General features: G+C 47.4%; 1 protein-coding gene across 1 annotated transcript in view; it reads left to right on the top strand.

Moving 5' to 3' along the window:
* Positions 1 to 16771, top strand: part of RPGRIP1L (RPGRIP1 like) — a 130945-nt gene that overhangs the window by 40848 nt on the left and 73326 nt on the right. The window contains exons 9-10 of the mRNA XM_060253574.1: positions 73 to 146; positions 9973 to 10112. Of these exons, the coding sequence (XP_060109557.1) occupies positions 73 to 146; positions 9973 to 10112 (214 nt within the window). The remainder of the gene's footprint in view (positions 1 to 72; positions 147 to 9972; positions 10113 to 16771) is intronic.

Here is a 16771-nt window from a genome sequence, read left to right as displayed (position 1 = left end):
TGCCACCCCTGGTAATTGTTACTATTTAAAAAAGAAATTCACCTGTACTACTTGTAATCTTCTTTGTTCCAGCTGCAAGAAAGAATTAACGATTTGGAAAAAGAGAGGGACCTTCTAAAGGAAAACTACGACAAGTTATATCAAAGGTAACTAATCCTTGGCAACCGTATTCTCCTGATGCTGTCTTTCTTGATTAAGATGTTAACTAAAATGAGCAGTGTACGCTAAGGTTATGGTTGGGAGATTCCTGGAGATGAATGCGTGGAGCTTGGGAGGACGGTGTTTGGGGAGGGAAGAGATTTCTGCGGGATATAATGCCACCCTCCAAAGCAGCCATTTTCTCCCAGGGATCTGGTCTCAGTTGTAGTTCAGGGAGATCCGTTGTAATGCAGGTCCCACTCGGAGGTTGACAGCCTTAGTACTATGCCCGCCCAGGGACTAGATGACTTGTCCAGGCACATGACATGGGGGGGTGGGGTGGTCTGCTTTGCTCAATGGATTAAAAAGTCCCTCCCAGATGGGGCTCAGGTACCTAAAACGTATCTTTCCCCCCCACATTTGTGCACAGAATAGATCTTGATATTGGAGTCCCTTGCTCAGGCACCTCAAGGTGACCCAGTGGAAGTTGGATTCCCGTTCTCCTCAAATCGCTGACTCTCCACTATATCGTGCACTGCTCATTGTAAGCTCTCTCCTTTGTAAGCTCTCTCCATTTCAAAAGCGGTGTGTCATTCCACATGCTGACCACATGCCAGTTTGGCATAGTGGTTAAGTGTGCGGACTCTTATCTGGGAGAACCGGGTTTGATTCCCTGCTCCTCCACTTGCACCTGCTAGCATGGCCTTGGGTCAGCCACAGCTCTGGCAGAGGTTGTCCTTGAAAGGGCAGCTGCTGTGAGAGCCCTCTCCAGCCCCACCCACCTCACAGGGTGTCTGTTGGGGGGGGGGAAGGGAAAGGAGATTGTGAGCCGCTCTGAGACTCTTCGGAGCGGAGGGCGGGATATAAATCCAATATCTTTATCTCCCTCACAGGGTGTCTTTTGTGGGGGAGGGAAGGTAAAGGAGGCTGTGAGCTGCTCTGAGACTCTTTGGAGTGGAGGGCGGGATATAAATCCAATATCTTCTTCTTCTACATGAAGCGGGGTGGAAATGGTCTAAAACAAGGGCGGCAAACATGAGGCCCAGGGGTCGAATCAGACCCCCAGGCAACTGGCTGTCATCTGCTTCCTTCTGCATCTCAGCTTGTTTTGCAAGGCTCGCTCAATCGCACAGGAGCTACAGAGCAAAACCTCGACTTTCTCCATTGGTTGAGGCTCCTCCCCCTCCTGGTCCCCTGAGGAGTGAGTTAAAAAGCTGGAACTTCCTTTGCCCTGTTCCCTGGATCCCATGGGAGAAGTACAAAGAAAGCATCTTTAAGACCAACAAGTGCTAATATTTTAAGCAAGTTTTATTTTAAATTTAAAAAAAAAATCTTTAGTCATGTTTGTCTGGCTCCTTTTAAAAGTTTATATCTCTTAAAAGTTTATATCCCGACACAGCCCAGCCCGACAAGGTCTCAATTTAGGCCACATCCGGCCCTCATAAAAATGAGTTCGACACCCCTGGTCTGAGGTCTCCTACAATCACAAAACTAGTTCAGAGAGTTCTGTAGGCCTCAGCCTCTTCAATTATAGGACTTTCTAGCAAAAGAAAAGAAGGGCCAGCAATGCTTGGCATTCTTCTGTAGCCCCATAACAATAATTCCCAGAGCTTAGCATTCTGAGTTCAGTCCTCCCTTTATGTTTATTTGCTTTGCAACCATCCTTTTACGCTGGCTGACCACAGGAAGCTTAGATAGCATGGTACAATACGGTCCATTTCAAGCTGTAGATTTCAGAAGGGATGGGGTGTGGTCACACATCACTTTTCTTGCTTCTCTGGCTTTGATCCCAGTGTCTCTACAGGACCGCCTCACCCCCTATGTGCCCTGGAGATCACTACAATCTAGCACACAACATCTATTGACTGTCCCTGGCCCGAAGGACATCTGTCTTGCCTCAACCAGGGCCAGGGCCTTTTCAGCCTTGGCCCCAGCCTGGTGGAATCAGTTCCCTCTTGAGATTCGGGCCCTCGCCGAATCGTTATCCTTTTGTAGGGCCCGTAAGACGGAGCTATTCCGCCAGACCTATGGTTGAGGCAGTGGGTGTCCTACTCCCTTGGCTGGCCCTATGTGGCGATCCACCTGTGCTATGACGTAAATTTATTTTATTTATTATCCTTGTTCCTATAATATGTGCCGAACTGAGCTACCGTTTTAGAATTTATAATCTGTTGTGATCTGTCTGATTTTAATTGCCATTTTACATTGTTTTTAGAATGTTGTTAACCGCCCTGAGCCCATCCTTGCGAAGGGGCAGACTGTAAATTTCCTTAAATAAATAAATAAGATATTAAAAACCTGAGCTCCAGTTTGAGGGTGGGGGCCCCGGGGGATGTCATTTTGATGTTTTCAGAGGCGAAACCGCCAAAGACCTGTGCCGTGGCTACACTTGATATTTCTGTAAAGATGCTCTGAGGTAATAGCCTGTGTAAATTCTGTCAGCAGTGCTTAATATCACATAAATAAAAAATTAGGAGGCTAAAGCCACTCAACGTGAAACGAGATAGGGGCATTGGATTCATTTTCTGGTGCTGAACAGAAAATTGAAGCAATTATCATCAATTTGCGGAAGCTTAATGAGGAAGCACCTGATCACAGGGCTGGCAGGGAGAGAGAACAGTTGTGGGAGGTGTGGATTTTGCGCTCGCTCAAAGGAGATTATGATCTTTTCTGTTACGCTGATGGTAATAAATACAGAATACAAAGGCAGTTGAGTTTATAGAAGTGATCCCATGACCCCACAATGCCAGGTCAATAGACATAGGCTGGAGCAACTTAGGCCAAGAGTTCACGGTCAGAGACTGATTTTGAACCTTACAGGCTACTGTACCATCTTGTACGGTATGCTTTCTTAGATGTAGAAGATGGCTACAAGCAGCCAACACAGAGTAGACCCCATTTCCAAGATGTAGAAATGTCTTTGTGCGATTTCTTATCATCTCGGATTGCCAGCTGGTCCACACATTTATAACTGCTTAATCCTCTACCTTTTAAAATCAAATAAATGATTAAATTCAATCAGACTGCCTGCTACCAGTGCCGTAGTTAAATTTAACAGAAGCTACTTTTAAACATTAATTGATTTATTTTCATCTACTCAGCCTCAAGGAAGCATATTGGCTTTCCTTCTGTGCTTATGGTAACAGGACAAAGTAACCGTGCCCTCCCCCAAAAAAGAGGGTATTAACTCTCAGAGACTTTAAGCAAAAATTGCTCTCATTGGGCCATTCCCATTAATCTGTTGCATTTTACAGAATAATCTGCTATTGTTATCACTGGCCAAAAAAAAAAGAAAAGAATATAAAATAAAATAAAAATGCAGATGAAAAACAAGACTAAAAATGGCTTTTAATTATCCATCAATTGTGTGTTTAAATGCCATCGTTTGTTTCGACTATTATTAATGGTGAAATAATAACCAGTAGACCACACAAACCATCAAAAATTGTTCTACTGGACATAAATTCCTTTACGAATATGCCAGATGAATAATTAAACTAATTCATAAAGATCAATCACTGAGTAACACATATTCAGTTGGTCAAAGAATATGATAATACACCAAGTGCGTTTTGGCTACCACTTTCCTCAGTGATGCAGTGAGTATTTTCAAGGCCTTTTTTTTTTTTTAGAAAAAGCCCAGCAGGAACTCATTTGCCTATTAGGCCATACACCCTGTCATCACCATTGTTTCACACAGGGCTTTTTGTAGAAAAAGCCCAGCAGGAGTTCATCTGCATATTAGACCACACCTCTGTCATCACCATTGTTTCACACAGGGCTTTTTGTAGAAAAAGCCCAGCAGGAGCTCTTCTGCATATTAGACCACACCTCTGTCATCACCATTGTTTCACACAGGGCTTTTTGTAGAAAAAGCCCAGCAGGAGCTCTTCTGCATATTAGGGCACACACCCTGACATCACCATTATTTCACACAGGGTTTTTTTGTAGAAAAAGCCCAGCAGGAGCTCCTCTGCATATTAGGCCACACCCCCTGTCATCACCATTATTTCACACAGGGCTTTTTTTTGTAGAAAATAACAGCAGGAGCTTATTTGCATATTAGACCACACTCCCAATGCAAATCCAGCTGGAACTACGTTCCTGTGCATTCCTGCTCGAAAAAAAGCCCTGAGTATTGTGGGGCATATAATTTGTGTGATCTTTCAGCTGCGTGGAGGCCGTTATTTCCTCCTGAGGTTTGGTGGGGGAAGAATCATATGAACTACGTTTCTGCGTAGTTGTGAGCCCGTGCAGAGGGCTCAATCCACACTGATGGGCTATTTACATAATTGGGGGATAGGAGCTCCTACCATGACACTCTTTCAGCACTTTACTGCTGAGCATGTGACCCAGAGCTGGACAAAGATAGTCGTTTTTTGAATGGAACTGACCCTTGCTCAGACAAAGTGGAGTCAATGGTATTTCTGAAACTGGCCTTGCAAGATTCAGTGTGTATGAAGCTTCTAATTTTTGGAGGTAGTACAAGAATGCAGTTTCCTGTTGAATATATACTTTAAAAGCCTGGTTCTGTATACCGTCCATACTAAGGACATGGTGTACTGTGGATTGGCCTTTTTTTTTTTTGATTCGCCATTTATAGATGCCCAGCCAGTTTCAGAATGTGGCTGGATAAAGTAAACTCCAAAGACATTCCGCGTGGATACCATCGGAATGTAGCCCTAAATGTAAAGGAGACGATAGCTTCAGACTAAATTTGGAACAATTTTATATGTCTTTAAAGTTAGCATTATGTGGATTTGGAGAAATTGAGAGCCTAAATTGCTCCGAGCTAACCGAAGCCAGATTCCAAGGTTACAGTTGGAAATGTGCAGGAGGCCGTAGACTTGAGGACGTTTGATCTTTGCTGATGGCTGAAACTGTATATGACTTCACCACGTTGGGCTGGAACTAGCTGCAGCGTTTTTTGCTTTCCACTTGGGAGGCGCCGTGACTCAGTGGTAGAGCATTTCCTTTTGTACACAGAAGGTCCCCAGGTTCAGTCCCTGACATTTTCCACTTAAAGGGTGCCAGGTAGATGGTGCTGGGAAAGACCTTTCTCTGCCCGAAACCTCAGCAAACCCCTCAGGGGAGATAACACCAGAATCACTGGACCAGTCAGCAGGCTAAGGATAAATCAGCTTCATCTGTCCTTACCATTAGATACGCAGCCCATCCATCTTTGTGAAAAAGATCTCTTCATCCACCCCCACAAAAGCTTTGTCTGGCAAGGGGTCAGCATCGATACTGTTTTGTAGATCGGGACTTTGTAGATGGAGCCAGGAGCAAGGTCATGACAAGCACGATTGAACTCCGAAGGATGTTCTGGCCATCACATTTAAAGGGGGTGCGCTCCTTTTAAATGTCTTCCCTTCATTGGAAATAATGGGCAATGGGGGCATCTTCATTTGAGGATTTTGGGGGAAAGAGAGCGGATCTCTCAAAGCTGGATGAGCACAGATGCAATTTTGTGGGCTTCCAGGCCGGACGGTATCAGAATTCCAGAGACCAGACAAAATGCTAAACTTGTAACAGGACCGGTAGTCGTTGCATCAGCAGAGACCAGGTGACTAGCTGGTGTCATTGAAATTGTACATAGCCCCTTGTCTGGCCAGCTGTGGCGAAGGCTCAGGGGAGGGCCGTGGCTCAGTGGATGAGCCCCTGCTTTGTATGCAGAAAGTCCCAGTTTCAATCCTCAGCATCTTCCAGTTTTTCAGTGGAATCCACTTCCTATGGAAATCCGGGCTCTACCTGAGCTACTGCCATTTCATAGGGCATGTAAGACGGAGCTGTTCCGCTGGGCTTTTGGTTGAGGTAACAGGCGTCCTATTCCACCAATTATTCCATCAGTCGGACTCCCTTGTTGTGACATCATGCTTTACAGCCTTGTTGCGGTGCTGCAGTACTGCAGTCCTAAGCGCTGCTCACGACCTGAGTTCGATCCCCGGCGGTAGCTAGGTTTTTAGGTTGCCAGCTGAGGTTGACTCAGCCTTCCATCCTTCCAAGGTGGGTAAAACGAGTACCCAGCTTGTTGCGGGGAAAGTGTAGATGACTTGGGAAGGCAATGGCAAACCACCCCATAAAAAGTCTGCTGTGAAAACTTTATGAAAGCAACGTCACCCCAGTGTTGAAAATGACTGGTACTTGCACAGGGGACCTTTCCTTTCCAGTTTGGAGAGCCAGTTTGGTGTAGTGGTTAAGTGTGCGGACTCTTATCTGGGAGAGCCAGGTTTGATTCCCCGCTCCTCCACTTGCACCTGCTAGCATGGCCTTGGGTCAGCCATAGCTCTGGCAGAGGTTGTCCTTGAAAGGGCAGCTGCTGTGAGAGCCCTCTCCAGCCCCACCCACCTCACAGGGTGTCTGTTGTGGGGGAGGAAGGGAAAGGAGATTGTGAGCCGCTCTGAGACTCTTCAGAGTGGAGGGCAGGATATAAATCCAATATCTTCATCTACCTCACAGGGTGTCTGTTGTGGGGGAGGAAGGTAAAGGAGACTGTGAGCCGCTCTGAGACTCTTCGGAGAGGAGGGCGGGATATAAATCCAATATCTTCATCTACCTCACAGGGTGTCTGTTGTGGGGGAGGAAGGTAAAGGAGACTGTGAGCCGCTCTGAGACTCTTCGGAGTGGAGGGCAGGATATAAATCCAATATCTTCATCTACCTCACAGGGTGTCTGTTGTGGGGGAGGAAGGTAAAGGAGATTGTGAGCTGCTCTGAGACTCTTCGGAGTGGAGGGCAGGATATAAATCCAATATCTTCATCTACCTCACAGGGTGTCTGTTGTGGGGGAGGAAGGTAAAGGAGACTGTGAGCCGCTCTGAGACTCTTCGGAGTGGAGGGCGGGATATAAATCCAGTATCTTCATCTACCTCACAGGGTGTCTGTTGTGGGGGAGGAAGGTAAAGGAGACTGTGAGCCGCTCTGAGACTCTTCGGAGTGGAGGGCAGGATATAAATCCATCTACCTCACAGGGTGTCTGTTGTGGGGAAGGAAGGGAAAGGAGATTGTGAGCTGCTCTGAGACTCTTCGGAGTGGAGGGTGGGATATAAATCCAATATCTTCATCTACCTCACAGGGTGTCTGTTGTGGGGGAGGAAGGTAAAGGAGATTGTGAGCCGCTCTGAGACTCTTCGGAGTGGAGGGCGGGATATAAATCCAACATCTTCATCTACCTCACAGGGTGTCTGTTGTGGGGGAGGAAGGTAAAAGAGATTGTGAGCCGCTCTGAGACTCATAGGAGTGGAGGACGGGATATAAATCCAATATCTTCATCTACCTCACAGGGTGTTTGTTGTGGGGGAGGAAGGTAAAGGAGATTGTGAGCCGCTCTGAGACTCTTTGGAGTGGAGGGCGGGATGTAAATCCAATATCTTCATCTACCTCACAGGGTGTCTGTTGTGGGGGAGGAAGGTAAAGGAGATTGTGAGCCGCTCTGAGACTCTTCGGAGTGGAGGGCGGGATATAAATCCAACATCTTCATCTACCTCACAGGGTGTCTGTTGTGGGGGAGGAAGGTAAAGGAGATTGTGAGCCGCTCTGAGACTCATAGGAGTGGAGGACGGGATATAAATCCAATATCTTCATCTACCTCACAGGGTGTTTGTTGTGGGGGAGGAAGGTAAAGGAGATTGTGAGCCGCTCTGAGACTCTTTGGAGTGGAGGGCGGGATGTAAATCCAATATCTTCATCTACCTCACAGGGTGTCTGTTGTGGGGGAGGAAGGTATAGGAGATTGTGAGCCGCTTTGAGACTCTTCAGAGTGGAGGGTGGGATATAAATCCAATATCTTCATCTACCTCACAGGGTGTCTGTTGTGGGGGAGGAAGGTAAAGGAGACTGTGAGCCGCTCTGAGACTCTTCGGAGTGGAGGGCGGGATATAAATCCAGTATCTTCATCTACCTCACAGGGTGTCTGTTGTGGAGGAGGAAGGTAAAGGAGACTGTGAGCCGCTCTGAGACTCTTTGGAGTGGAGGGCGGGATATAAATCCAACATCTTCATCTACCTCACAGGGTGTCTGTTGTGGGGGAGGAAGGTAAAGGAGACTGTGAGCCACTCTGAGACTCTTCGGAGTGGAGGGCGGGATATAAATCCAATATCTTCCTGCGGTGCTGAATCTAATTATTAACACCATCGCTTCTTTTTGGGCAAAAAACTGTAGTATTTGTGAAAAGCGCCCTTTCCGCCGGTGATGCACCTTGTTTTCGTTTTATTGTTCTACAGTTTTGGTTTTATTGCGGTGTTTTAAATTTGAATTGTAGGTTTTTATGGTCCAATTTATGTCGCGATCCATCCTGAACCCGTTATGGGAAAGGCCGAACTATAAGCCTATTAAACAAATAAATACGGACCCGGCAGTAGGTAATGGGAAAGACTCTAATGTCTGAGACGCTGGAGAGTGACTGCCGGTCTAAGTTGGCAAGACTGACCCTGCCGGGCCGATTCAGAATAAGTCTGATGTTCCAATAAGGCAGCATCGTGTGAGTTGGAATAGGCTGCAGAAGACCCAGAAGGGAAATATTACAAAAGTTAGCGTGTGGGTGTGTTGTTGTGTTTTCCCCCTTTTATCCCACAAATGACTGGCATAGATGCATTTTGGGAAGGGCCAGTTTGACAAGAGGTTCTGTGAGCTAGCAACTCTGGTGGATTTCTTTGCAAGAATCCTTCAAAGCCAGCTGCTCTACTCAGTCAGTAGATACTGCCCGTCAAGGGAACACCAAGGCCAAGAGAGACCCGGCTGCGGTTTCCCCTCCTACTTTCTGAGCTGCCCTTGCTCTGCGAGACATCTGAGCCGCTCAGTGTGCAATTCGGAATTTATCATCGTTTTGAAATGATTTTTTTTTTTCCTGAGCCGCTCAGAGCAGGTCTTTGATGGTGAAAAGCAGGGCAGAAGATATAAACGAACCCAAGCCTCTGTCTGCCCGCCTCTCTGGGAGCTGTGTGCCATTTCCAAACCATTCATGCAAAAAACTCTCAGGATATCAGGTATCTCCCTAGCCCTGTTTTTTTTTTTACAAGAGCAAGACTCCTGTGCCCTAAACAAAAGCAACAGGTAATAGCAACCAGGACGTGTGGCGGGGCTGTCTCCACTGACTCAGGTTTTACGAGCCGTCTCCGAGAATTCAGCTGCCATGTTTGTTCTTGTTAACAACGCTCTATTCGGGTTCGGGGCTTATAAAAGCAGGTTTAAAGAGTACAAAGGCTGCTAATCCATATCAGAGTAGCTCCTTTTTTTTTTAATGATGCAGGGAGCCATCATCCCTCTTGCAGCCAGGGTTTCTTGTGGCCAAGCAGCCTCCGTCTCCCTTCCTCCACCCACCCCCGCCACGCAGTTCCATTCCATCCCCGGTTGTTTAAAAAACGGATCAGGTGGGTCGTCACAGCTCCTCACACAAACGAGGGGGCATCTCTGCTAAATGGGTTTTGTCAGCGAGCCCCCGGAGCGGCCGACGCTGCCAGAGCAGACATCTGAATTCCTTTTGCCGAGCCCCCGCAAAATGTTCCGGGGCTGCCAACTTTTTCTGGGCCGCGCAGCTCCAAATTGAGGCCAGCCCCTCCGCTCATCTCGCAAAGCCTTTCATGTTCCACGACCGCAGCCTCAGAGAGGCGCCTGGGTTTCAACAGCAGCCGACCAGCACATGTTTACTTAATTCCTAAGACATGATGATAGCGATCCCTGCCACTATAAAAGCTCTTCTCCTCTCCTCCTCTTCCCCCTCCCGTCTTTATTGTTTTCTGATGAAGTCGATTTCTTTGCATCCCGTGTGTTCATTTAAAAAAAAAAAGAAAAAGCAGCATGCCTTTTTGAGCTCTCTATCTGTGTTTTAATTCTTCAGCGCCTTCGGCGCGACTCACGACCAGCACTGGAAGCTGAAGGAGCATCAGCTGAAACTGCAGATCGCTCAGCTCGAGGCCGCCCTGAAGTCGGATTTAGCTGACAAGAACGAGCTGCTGGACAAAATAAAAGCGGAGAGAGGTAGTGCCGTGGAGAGAAGCGTGCAAGAGGGGTTTTGCCTGAGGTTGTGCGAATGAGCAAGGATGCCTTCGCCTGAGGGGGCAGTTTCCCGCAGTTGAACATATGAAGCTGCCTGGATGAGTCCAGTCCCTCCATTAACTCCATCACGAGGGCAGAAGTTCCATCAGTTAATGCTGAGCGCACTGAAATTCTGGTCCAAGCAGTTGTTCATCAATCTGAGCCCCTTTGCCCGCATTAAGGGAGGGTGAGGATTCTAGTTTTAAGGTTTTAGGCCTAAAGGAATCCTCTGGGTATGCTGGAACTATTAGCAATGGGTGTGTGAGTCTTGATGAGAATAATTCTATAGATCACCTTGTTGAGATGGATTGACTTCCAGAGAGCTCTCTGCCCAAGACAATAAAATTTGTCTTCTGGAACATAGCGGGGTAGAGGAATAAGGCTAATGATCATGACTTCATAGATTATCTCAAATCCTTTGATAATGTTCTTTTACAGGAGACTTGGGCCATAACTCCTTTATTTCTTGAAGGATTTGAATCCTATTCCCTCCTAGCGTCCAGAGCCAGTAATGGAGGTCGCCCCTATGCGGGCTTAACTACTCTTGTCTCCTCTAATCTTAATTTAAAATCTACTAGCCTTCAATACTCTCCTCCTATTGCCCAAGCTACACCGATAAATTGTGGGAATCCTTCTTTAATATTACTGAATATCTACATTCTGCCCTCCTCCAACAGATCTATTATATTTAGTACCAAAGGAAAGTTTAGCAGAAGGGAGTCAGAAGGTCCAACTAAATGAAAGGGAGTTGTTAGGCCTACAAACCAATAAGTTTGAAGATCAGTGCTGGGTTTTTTTTTTTAGCAGGAACTCCTTTGCATATTAGGCCACACCCTTCTGATGTAGCCAATCCTCCAAGAGCTCTTTGTATAGGGCCTATTGTAACCTCCAGGAGGATTGGCTACATCAGGCGTGTGTGGCCTAACATGCAAAGGAGTTCCTGCTACAAAAAAACAGCCCTGTTTACATCGATATCTAACACTCTGGATGGCCCAGGCTACCCCAACCTCATCAGATCTCTGAAGCTAAGCAGAGTCCGCCCTGGTTAGTACTTAGATGGGAGACCACCAAGGAAGTCCTGGGTCGCTATGCAGTAATAAGTCTGTTGCCTTGAAAACCCAGTGGGGGTCTCCCTATGTCAGGAGCAGTGTGGTGGCACTTTCCCGATGTGCATTTTTATCCCACTCTTCTTCCAAGTGGCTTATGGTAGCATCCTCCGTTTCCTCTCCCTCTTTCGATCCTCACGACGACCCTGTAGGGCTGGTGAGACTGAGGGAGGATGACTGGCCCCGACAACGTTAACTTGCTTTCCCTGCAAACACTAACAAACTGAAACCAATTCCCCACTAGCATTATGCCGCTCTCGCTCTCCTCCGCGGGGCTTCCGTCGGATTTCACAATGTCTGCCCCCGGGGCTGCAACTCCCTTCGTCTTTTTCACACGGCAAACAGAAACTGGTTTTTAGAGGATCTTGTTTGCTGCGTGAAAGAGGCAGAGCGAGTTGCAGCCCCGGGGGAGATCGTGTGAAATCCAACGGAAGCCCCGCGGAGAAGAGGAGAGTGAGACCGGCATAAGGCTAGTGGGGAATCGGCCCCAAACTAAGTTGGGAATCCCAAAATTGCATTGCGGCAGATCACACACCAAGCTACCCTGGGGACGGTTTATAAACCGTGGTTAAGATGCTGTGACCAAAGCGGGATCGAGAGCAGGTCCCGGAGTTGGTCCAGTTTGTCCCGCAGTAGCGGATCACGAGTCATACTTGTTTCTCTCATCTCCGTTACTCCCTGTTCAGTTTTCCCGTTGGCAGAATGCCTCGTGAAAACTCCACATTTCAGTGACACAGAACAGTTTGGATTGCTTGCTCCCCCCCCCCCCGCCCCAGTATACAGAATTAGCATCTGGTTTTGCAATCCTTTGGGATTAGAATCCGCCCTGCGCAAGTGAAGGTTTGAATTAACTGCAGCCTTTAAGAGATCCTTTATTCCAATCTTGGCCCCTTCCTTTTTAGCGTGAATGTATAGGTCAGCGCCCTGTGTGCACTGATTACAGAGGATTGTGTTACCACAAACAGGTTTTGACAGCTGTTTGTTTTACCAGAAGATTATCTTAATCTTTGTTTTCTTAAGGCCCCGTTCTTTTATATGAGCAGGCAAACATAACGCAGAATCCCACTTAAGTCAAGCAAAATGCATGGATAGGGCTGTTAGTCAATTAGGAAAATCCCATGCACAGACATTATGCTTCTCTTCTCCGCCACCCCCCCCCCCCCCCCTTGGTTTCAGGCTACAAGAAACTGAGTTCCTGCCTCCAAGGAGCTTGGTGGAGGAAAATGATTTTGATATTGGATTTATATCCCGCCCTCCACTCCGAAGAGTCTCAGAGCGGCTCACAATCTCCTTTCCCTTCCTCCCCCACAACAGACACACTGTGAGGTAGATGAAGATATTGGATTTATATCCCGCCCTCCACTCCGAAGAGTCTCAGAGCGGCTCACAATCTCCTTTCCCTTCCTCCCCCACAACAGACACCCTGTGAGGTAGATGAAGATATTGAATTTATATCCCGCCCTCCACTCTGAAGAGTCTCAGAGCGGCTCACAATCTCCTTTCACTTCCTCCCCCACAACAGACACCCTGTGAGGTAGATGAAGATATTGGATTTATATCCCACCCTCCACTCTGAAGAGTCACAGAGCGGCTCACAATCTCCTTTCCCTTCCTCCCCCACAACAGACACCCTGTGAGGTAGATGAAGATATTGGATTTATATCCCGCCCTCCACTCTGAAGAGTCTCAGAGCGGTTCACAATCTCCTTTACCTTCCTCCCCCACAACAGACACCCTGTGAGGTGGATGGGGCTGGAGAGGGCTCTCACAGCAGCTGCCCTTTCAAGGACAACATCTGCCAGAGCTATGGCTGACCCAAGGCCATGCTAGCAGGTGCAAGTGAAGGAGTGGGAAATCAAACCCGGTTCTCCCAGATAAGAGTCCGCACACTTAACCACTACACCAAACTGGCTTAAAATGCCATCAAGTTGCAGCTATAGGGCAGGGGTGCTAAAGATGCGGCCCGGGGGCCAAATCAGGCCGGACTCCTATCAGACCCCCAAGCAACTGGCTGTCATCTGCTTCTTTCTCCCTCTCTCTTGCTTCCTTCTGCATCACAGCTTGCTTTGCCAGGCTTGCTCAATCACACAGGAGCTACAGAGCAAAACCTGTATTTCCTCTATTGGCTGAGGCTCCTCCCTTAGGGAGCAAGGGGGAGGGAGAGCTTGCTTTGCCAGGCACAGCAGAGCTACTGAACCAAGCCTCTCTTCCTTCTGTTGGATGAAGTTCCTCCCCGTCCTGGTCCCCTGGGGAAGGAAGGAAAGAGCCAGAGCTTCCTTTGCCCAGTTCCCTGGACCCTGTGGGAGAAATACAAAGAAAGCGCCTTTAAGACTGAGTGCTAACATTTTAAGGATGCTTTAAGGTTTTTAAAAAATAAAATATTTGTGTTTGTCTGTGTCCTTTATGAAGTTTATATCCCTGCAGCCTAATCATAAATAGGTACACACATGGCCCAGCCCAACCTGACATGGCTCGGCCCGACAAGGTGTCATTAATGTCAGATTCGGCCCTCATAACAAATGAGTTTGACACCCTTGAGTAGGGTTTTCAAGGCAAAAGACAGTCAGAGGTGGTTTGCCATTGCTTGCCTCTGTGTGGCAACCCTGGACATCATTGGTAGTCTCCAAGTACTACCCAATCCAAGTAACTACCTAGGAGCAGCTTAGCTTCCATGATCTCATGAGATCAGGCTAGCCTGGGCGTTCTAAATCAGGGGTATCAAACTCATTTATTATGAGGGCCGGTTCCGACATAAATGAGACCATGCTGGGCCAGTCGGGCTGGGCCATGTGTGTACCTATTAAAGATTAGGTAGCAGAGATATAAACTTTTTAAAGGACATAGACAAACATGACTAAAGATTTTTTTAAAAAAACTTAAAACGTGCTTAAAACATTAGCACTTGTTGGTCTTAAAGGTGCTTTCTTTGTATTTCTCCCATGGGATCCAGGGAACTGGGCAAAGGAAACTCTGACTCTTTCCCTCCCTCCCTCCCTCCCCAGGGACCAGGACGGGAAAGGGCCTCAACCAATGGAGAAAATTGAGGTTTTGCTCTGTAGCTCCTGCGCGATTGAGCAAGCCTTGCAAAGCAAGTTGAGATGCAGAAGGAAGCAGACAAGAGCCAGTTGGTCAGGGGGCTGATAGGAGCCCTCCGGGGGACTGATTCGGCCTCCGGGCTGCGTGTTTGACACCCTCGTTCTAGATCATCACTGAAGGCACTTAACCGTCTAAAAACTGGCATAAGGGAGGCGAGGGAAGTGAGGGAGATGGGAAGCAGGACAGAATAAGGGGGGGGGGGGAGAATATGTGTTCATCTCACTTACCTACGTATATTTTGGTTTCGTTTCCATACATTCGGGGCATTAAGAGATTGCGGAATGAGGCATTGCTTTACCAGCCGTGGTTGAATCACATTATCACCATGAAAACCAGTTTTGGGGGAAAGATCTCCCCCCCTCCCGAAAAATTCAGAGGGCAGCCCTGCTACCCTGTAGTAGAACAGCAAAATATGAGTCCCGGAGCACCTTCGAGACCAACAAGATTTTGCCAGGGATAAGCTTCCAAGAGTCGATGGTCCCTTCATCAGATACAAAGCTATGACTCTCAAAAGCTTATACACCAAAAACCTCGTTGGTCTCGAAGGTGCTACAGGACTCAAAACAAAACAAAACAAAAAATTACATATATCTCACCCAAATGTTGTCTCGTTAGAACATCAAGCCGTGTTCACACACATAAAGGCAAGCCACAATTTGTGTTTTCCTCCACAAGCCAGGACCAAACCACTGTTGGCCAGGAAAGTGTAAGTTTCCCAGTTCTAGCACGGCAGCGGACTAAGGTTTGCTACCAGAACAGGAAGGACTAATTCAGTCAGCTGTCCGCAAAAAGAGGGAGAGAGGGAGCCCAAAAATCCCTCAGGCGTGTTCCTAGAGCAGCCCCACCCCCCCATGGTGTGGTGTGACTCAGAAACACATTCACTAGCAGGGGTGGAATTCTAGCAGGAGCTCATTTGCATATTAGGCCACGCCCCACTGGTGTAGCCAATCCTCCAAGAGTTTACAAGACTCTTTTTTGTAAGCTCTTGGAGGATTGGCTACACCAGTGGGGCGTGGCCTAATATGCAAATGAGCTCCTGCTAGAATTCCACCCCTGTAAGGCTGTTGGCATCCTCTGAAATGTTTGTGTCCAAAACTTCCGCTTTGCTTCCTTGTCCAAGTATTCCAGAAAAGGGGGAGCGGGGGAGGTGGCTGGCTAAGGAGAGGAATGAGAAATTGCATGCCCTGCTGGTGAACAGGAAAAATCCTAACGTATCAGTTCTAATGGAAATGGCTTCAGATAATGCTTGCGCATTGGGTTGACAGTCAGTCTGTCTGCTTATAACAGCCTCTCGCTATCCATTAACACAGGGCTTTTTTGGAAGAAAAAGCCCAGCAGGACCTCATTTGCATATCAGGCCACAGCCCCTGACATCACCATTGGTTCACGCAGGTCTTTTTTGTTATAAAAAGACCAACAGAAACTCATTTGCATATCAGGCCATACCCCCTGACATCTCCATTGGTTCACTCAGGTCTCTCTTTTTTTAAGAAAAAAGCCCAGCAGGAACTCATTTGCATATCAGGCCACACCCCTCGACATCACCATTGGTTCACACAGGTCTCCTTTTTGTAGAAAAAGCCCAGCAGGAACTCATTTGCATATCAGGCCACACCCCCTAACGTCACCATTGGTTCGCGCAGGTCTTTTTTGTTGTTGGGGAAAAAAGCCGAGCAGGAACTCATTTGCATATCAGGCCACACACCCCTGACATCATTTTTTAAGAAAAAGCCCAGCAGGAACTCATTTGCTTATAAGGCCGCTCACCCCCGATGCCAAGTCAGCCGGAACTGCGTTCCTGCTAAAAAAAAAAGCCCTGCATTAATGTATAATATTATGATAAGTAGTACTGATCAGTGGAATCAATTTAGATGAAACAGAAGGGGCTGTTTTGCTGTTTCTTCTGAATTACTCACCTACAAAATAAGCATATTATGTATGCCATTTGGACAAAGCACGTTTTAAAATGTGGTCTATTCTTGAATGTCCAACTTCAAGCTGCCCCTAAAGTTCAGTTTCCTCACACCACCACCTTTCTGGCCAGAGCTTCCATTTGTGGCTCTTCAGGTCATATCTCTTGGGGCGGAGCCTAAAGAGTGTGGGCTTTGGGGGTTAGGAGGGACTTCAGGAAGGTATAATACAATTGCATCTGCTTTCCAGAGTGGGCATTTTCTCCAGTTGAACTGATCTCTGTCGCATGAACATTAGTTGTAAGATCTTCAGTTATTACCCGGACCAGGGGTGGAATTCTAGCAGGAGCTACTTTGCATATTAGGCCATGCACCCCTGATGAAGCCAATCCTCCAAGAGCTTATAAGGCTCTTTTTTGTAAGCTCTTGGAGGATTGGCTACATCAGGGGGTGTGGCCTGATATGCAAACGAGCTCCTGCTAGAATTTCA

Source organism: Heteronotia binoei, chromosome 14, assembly GCF_032191835.1.
Source record: "Heteronotia binoei isolate CCM8104 ecotype False Entrance Well chromosome 14, APGP_CSIRO_Hbin_v1, whole genome shotgun sequence".
Classification (NCBI taxonomy): Eukaryota; Metazoa; Chordata; class Lepidosauria; order Squamata; family Gekkonidae; genus Heteronotia; species Heteronotia binoei.
This window is presented reverse-complemented; position numbering and strand designations above follow the sequence as displayed.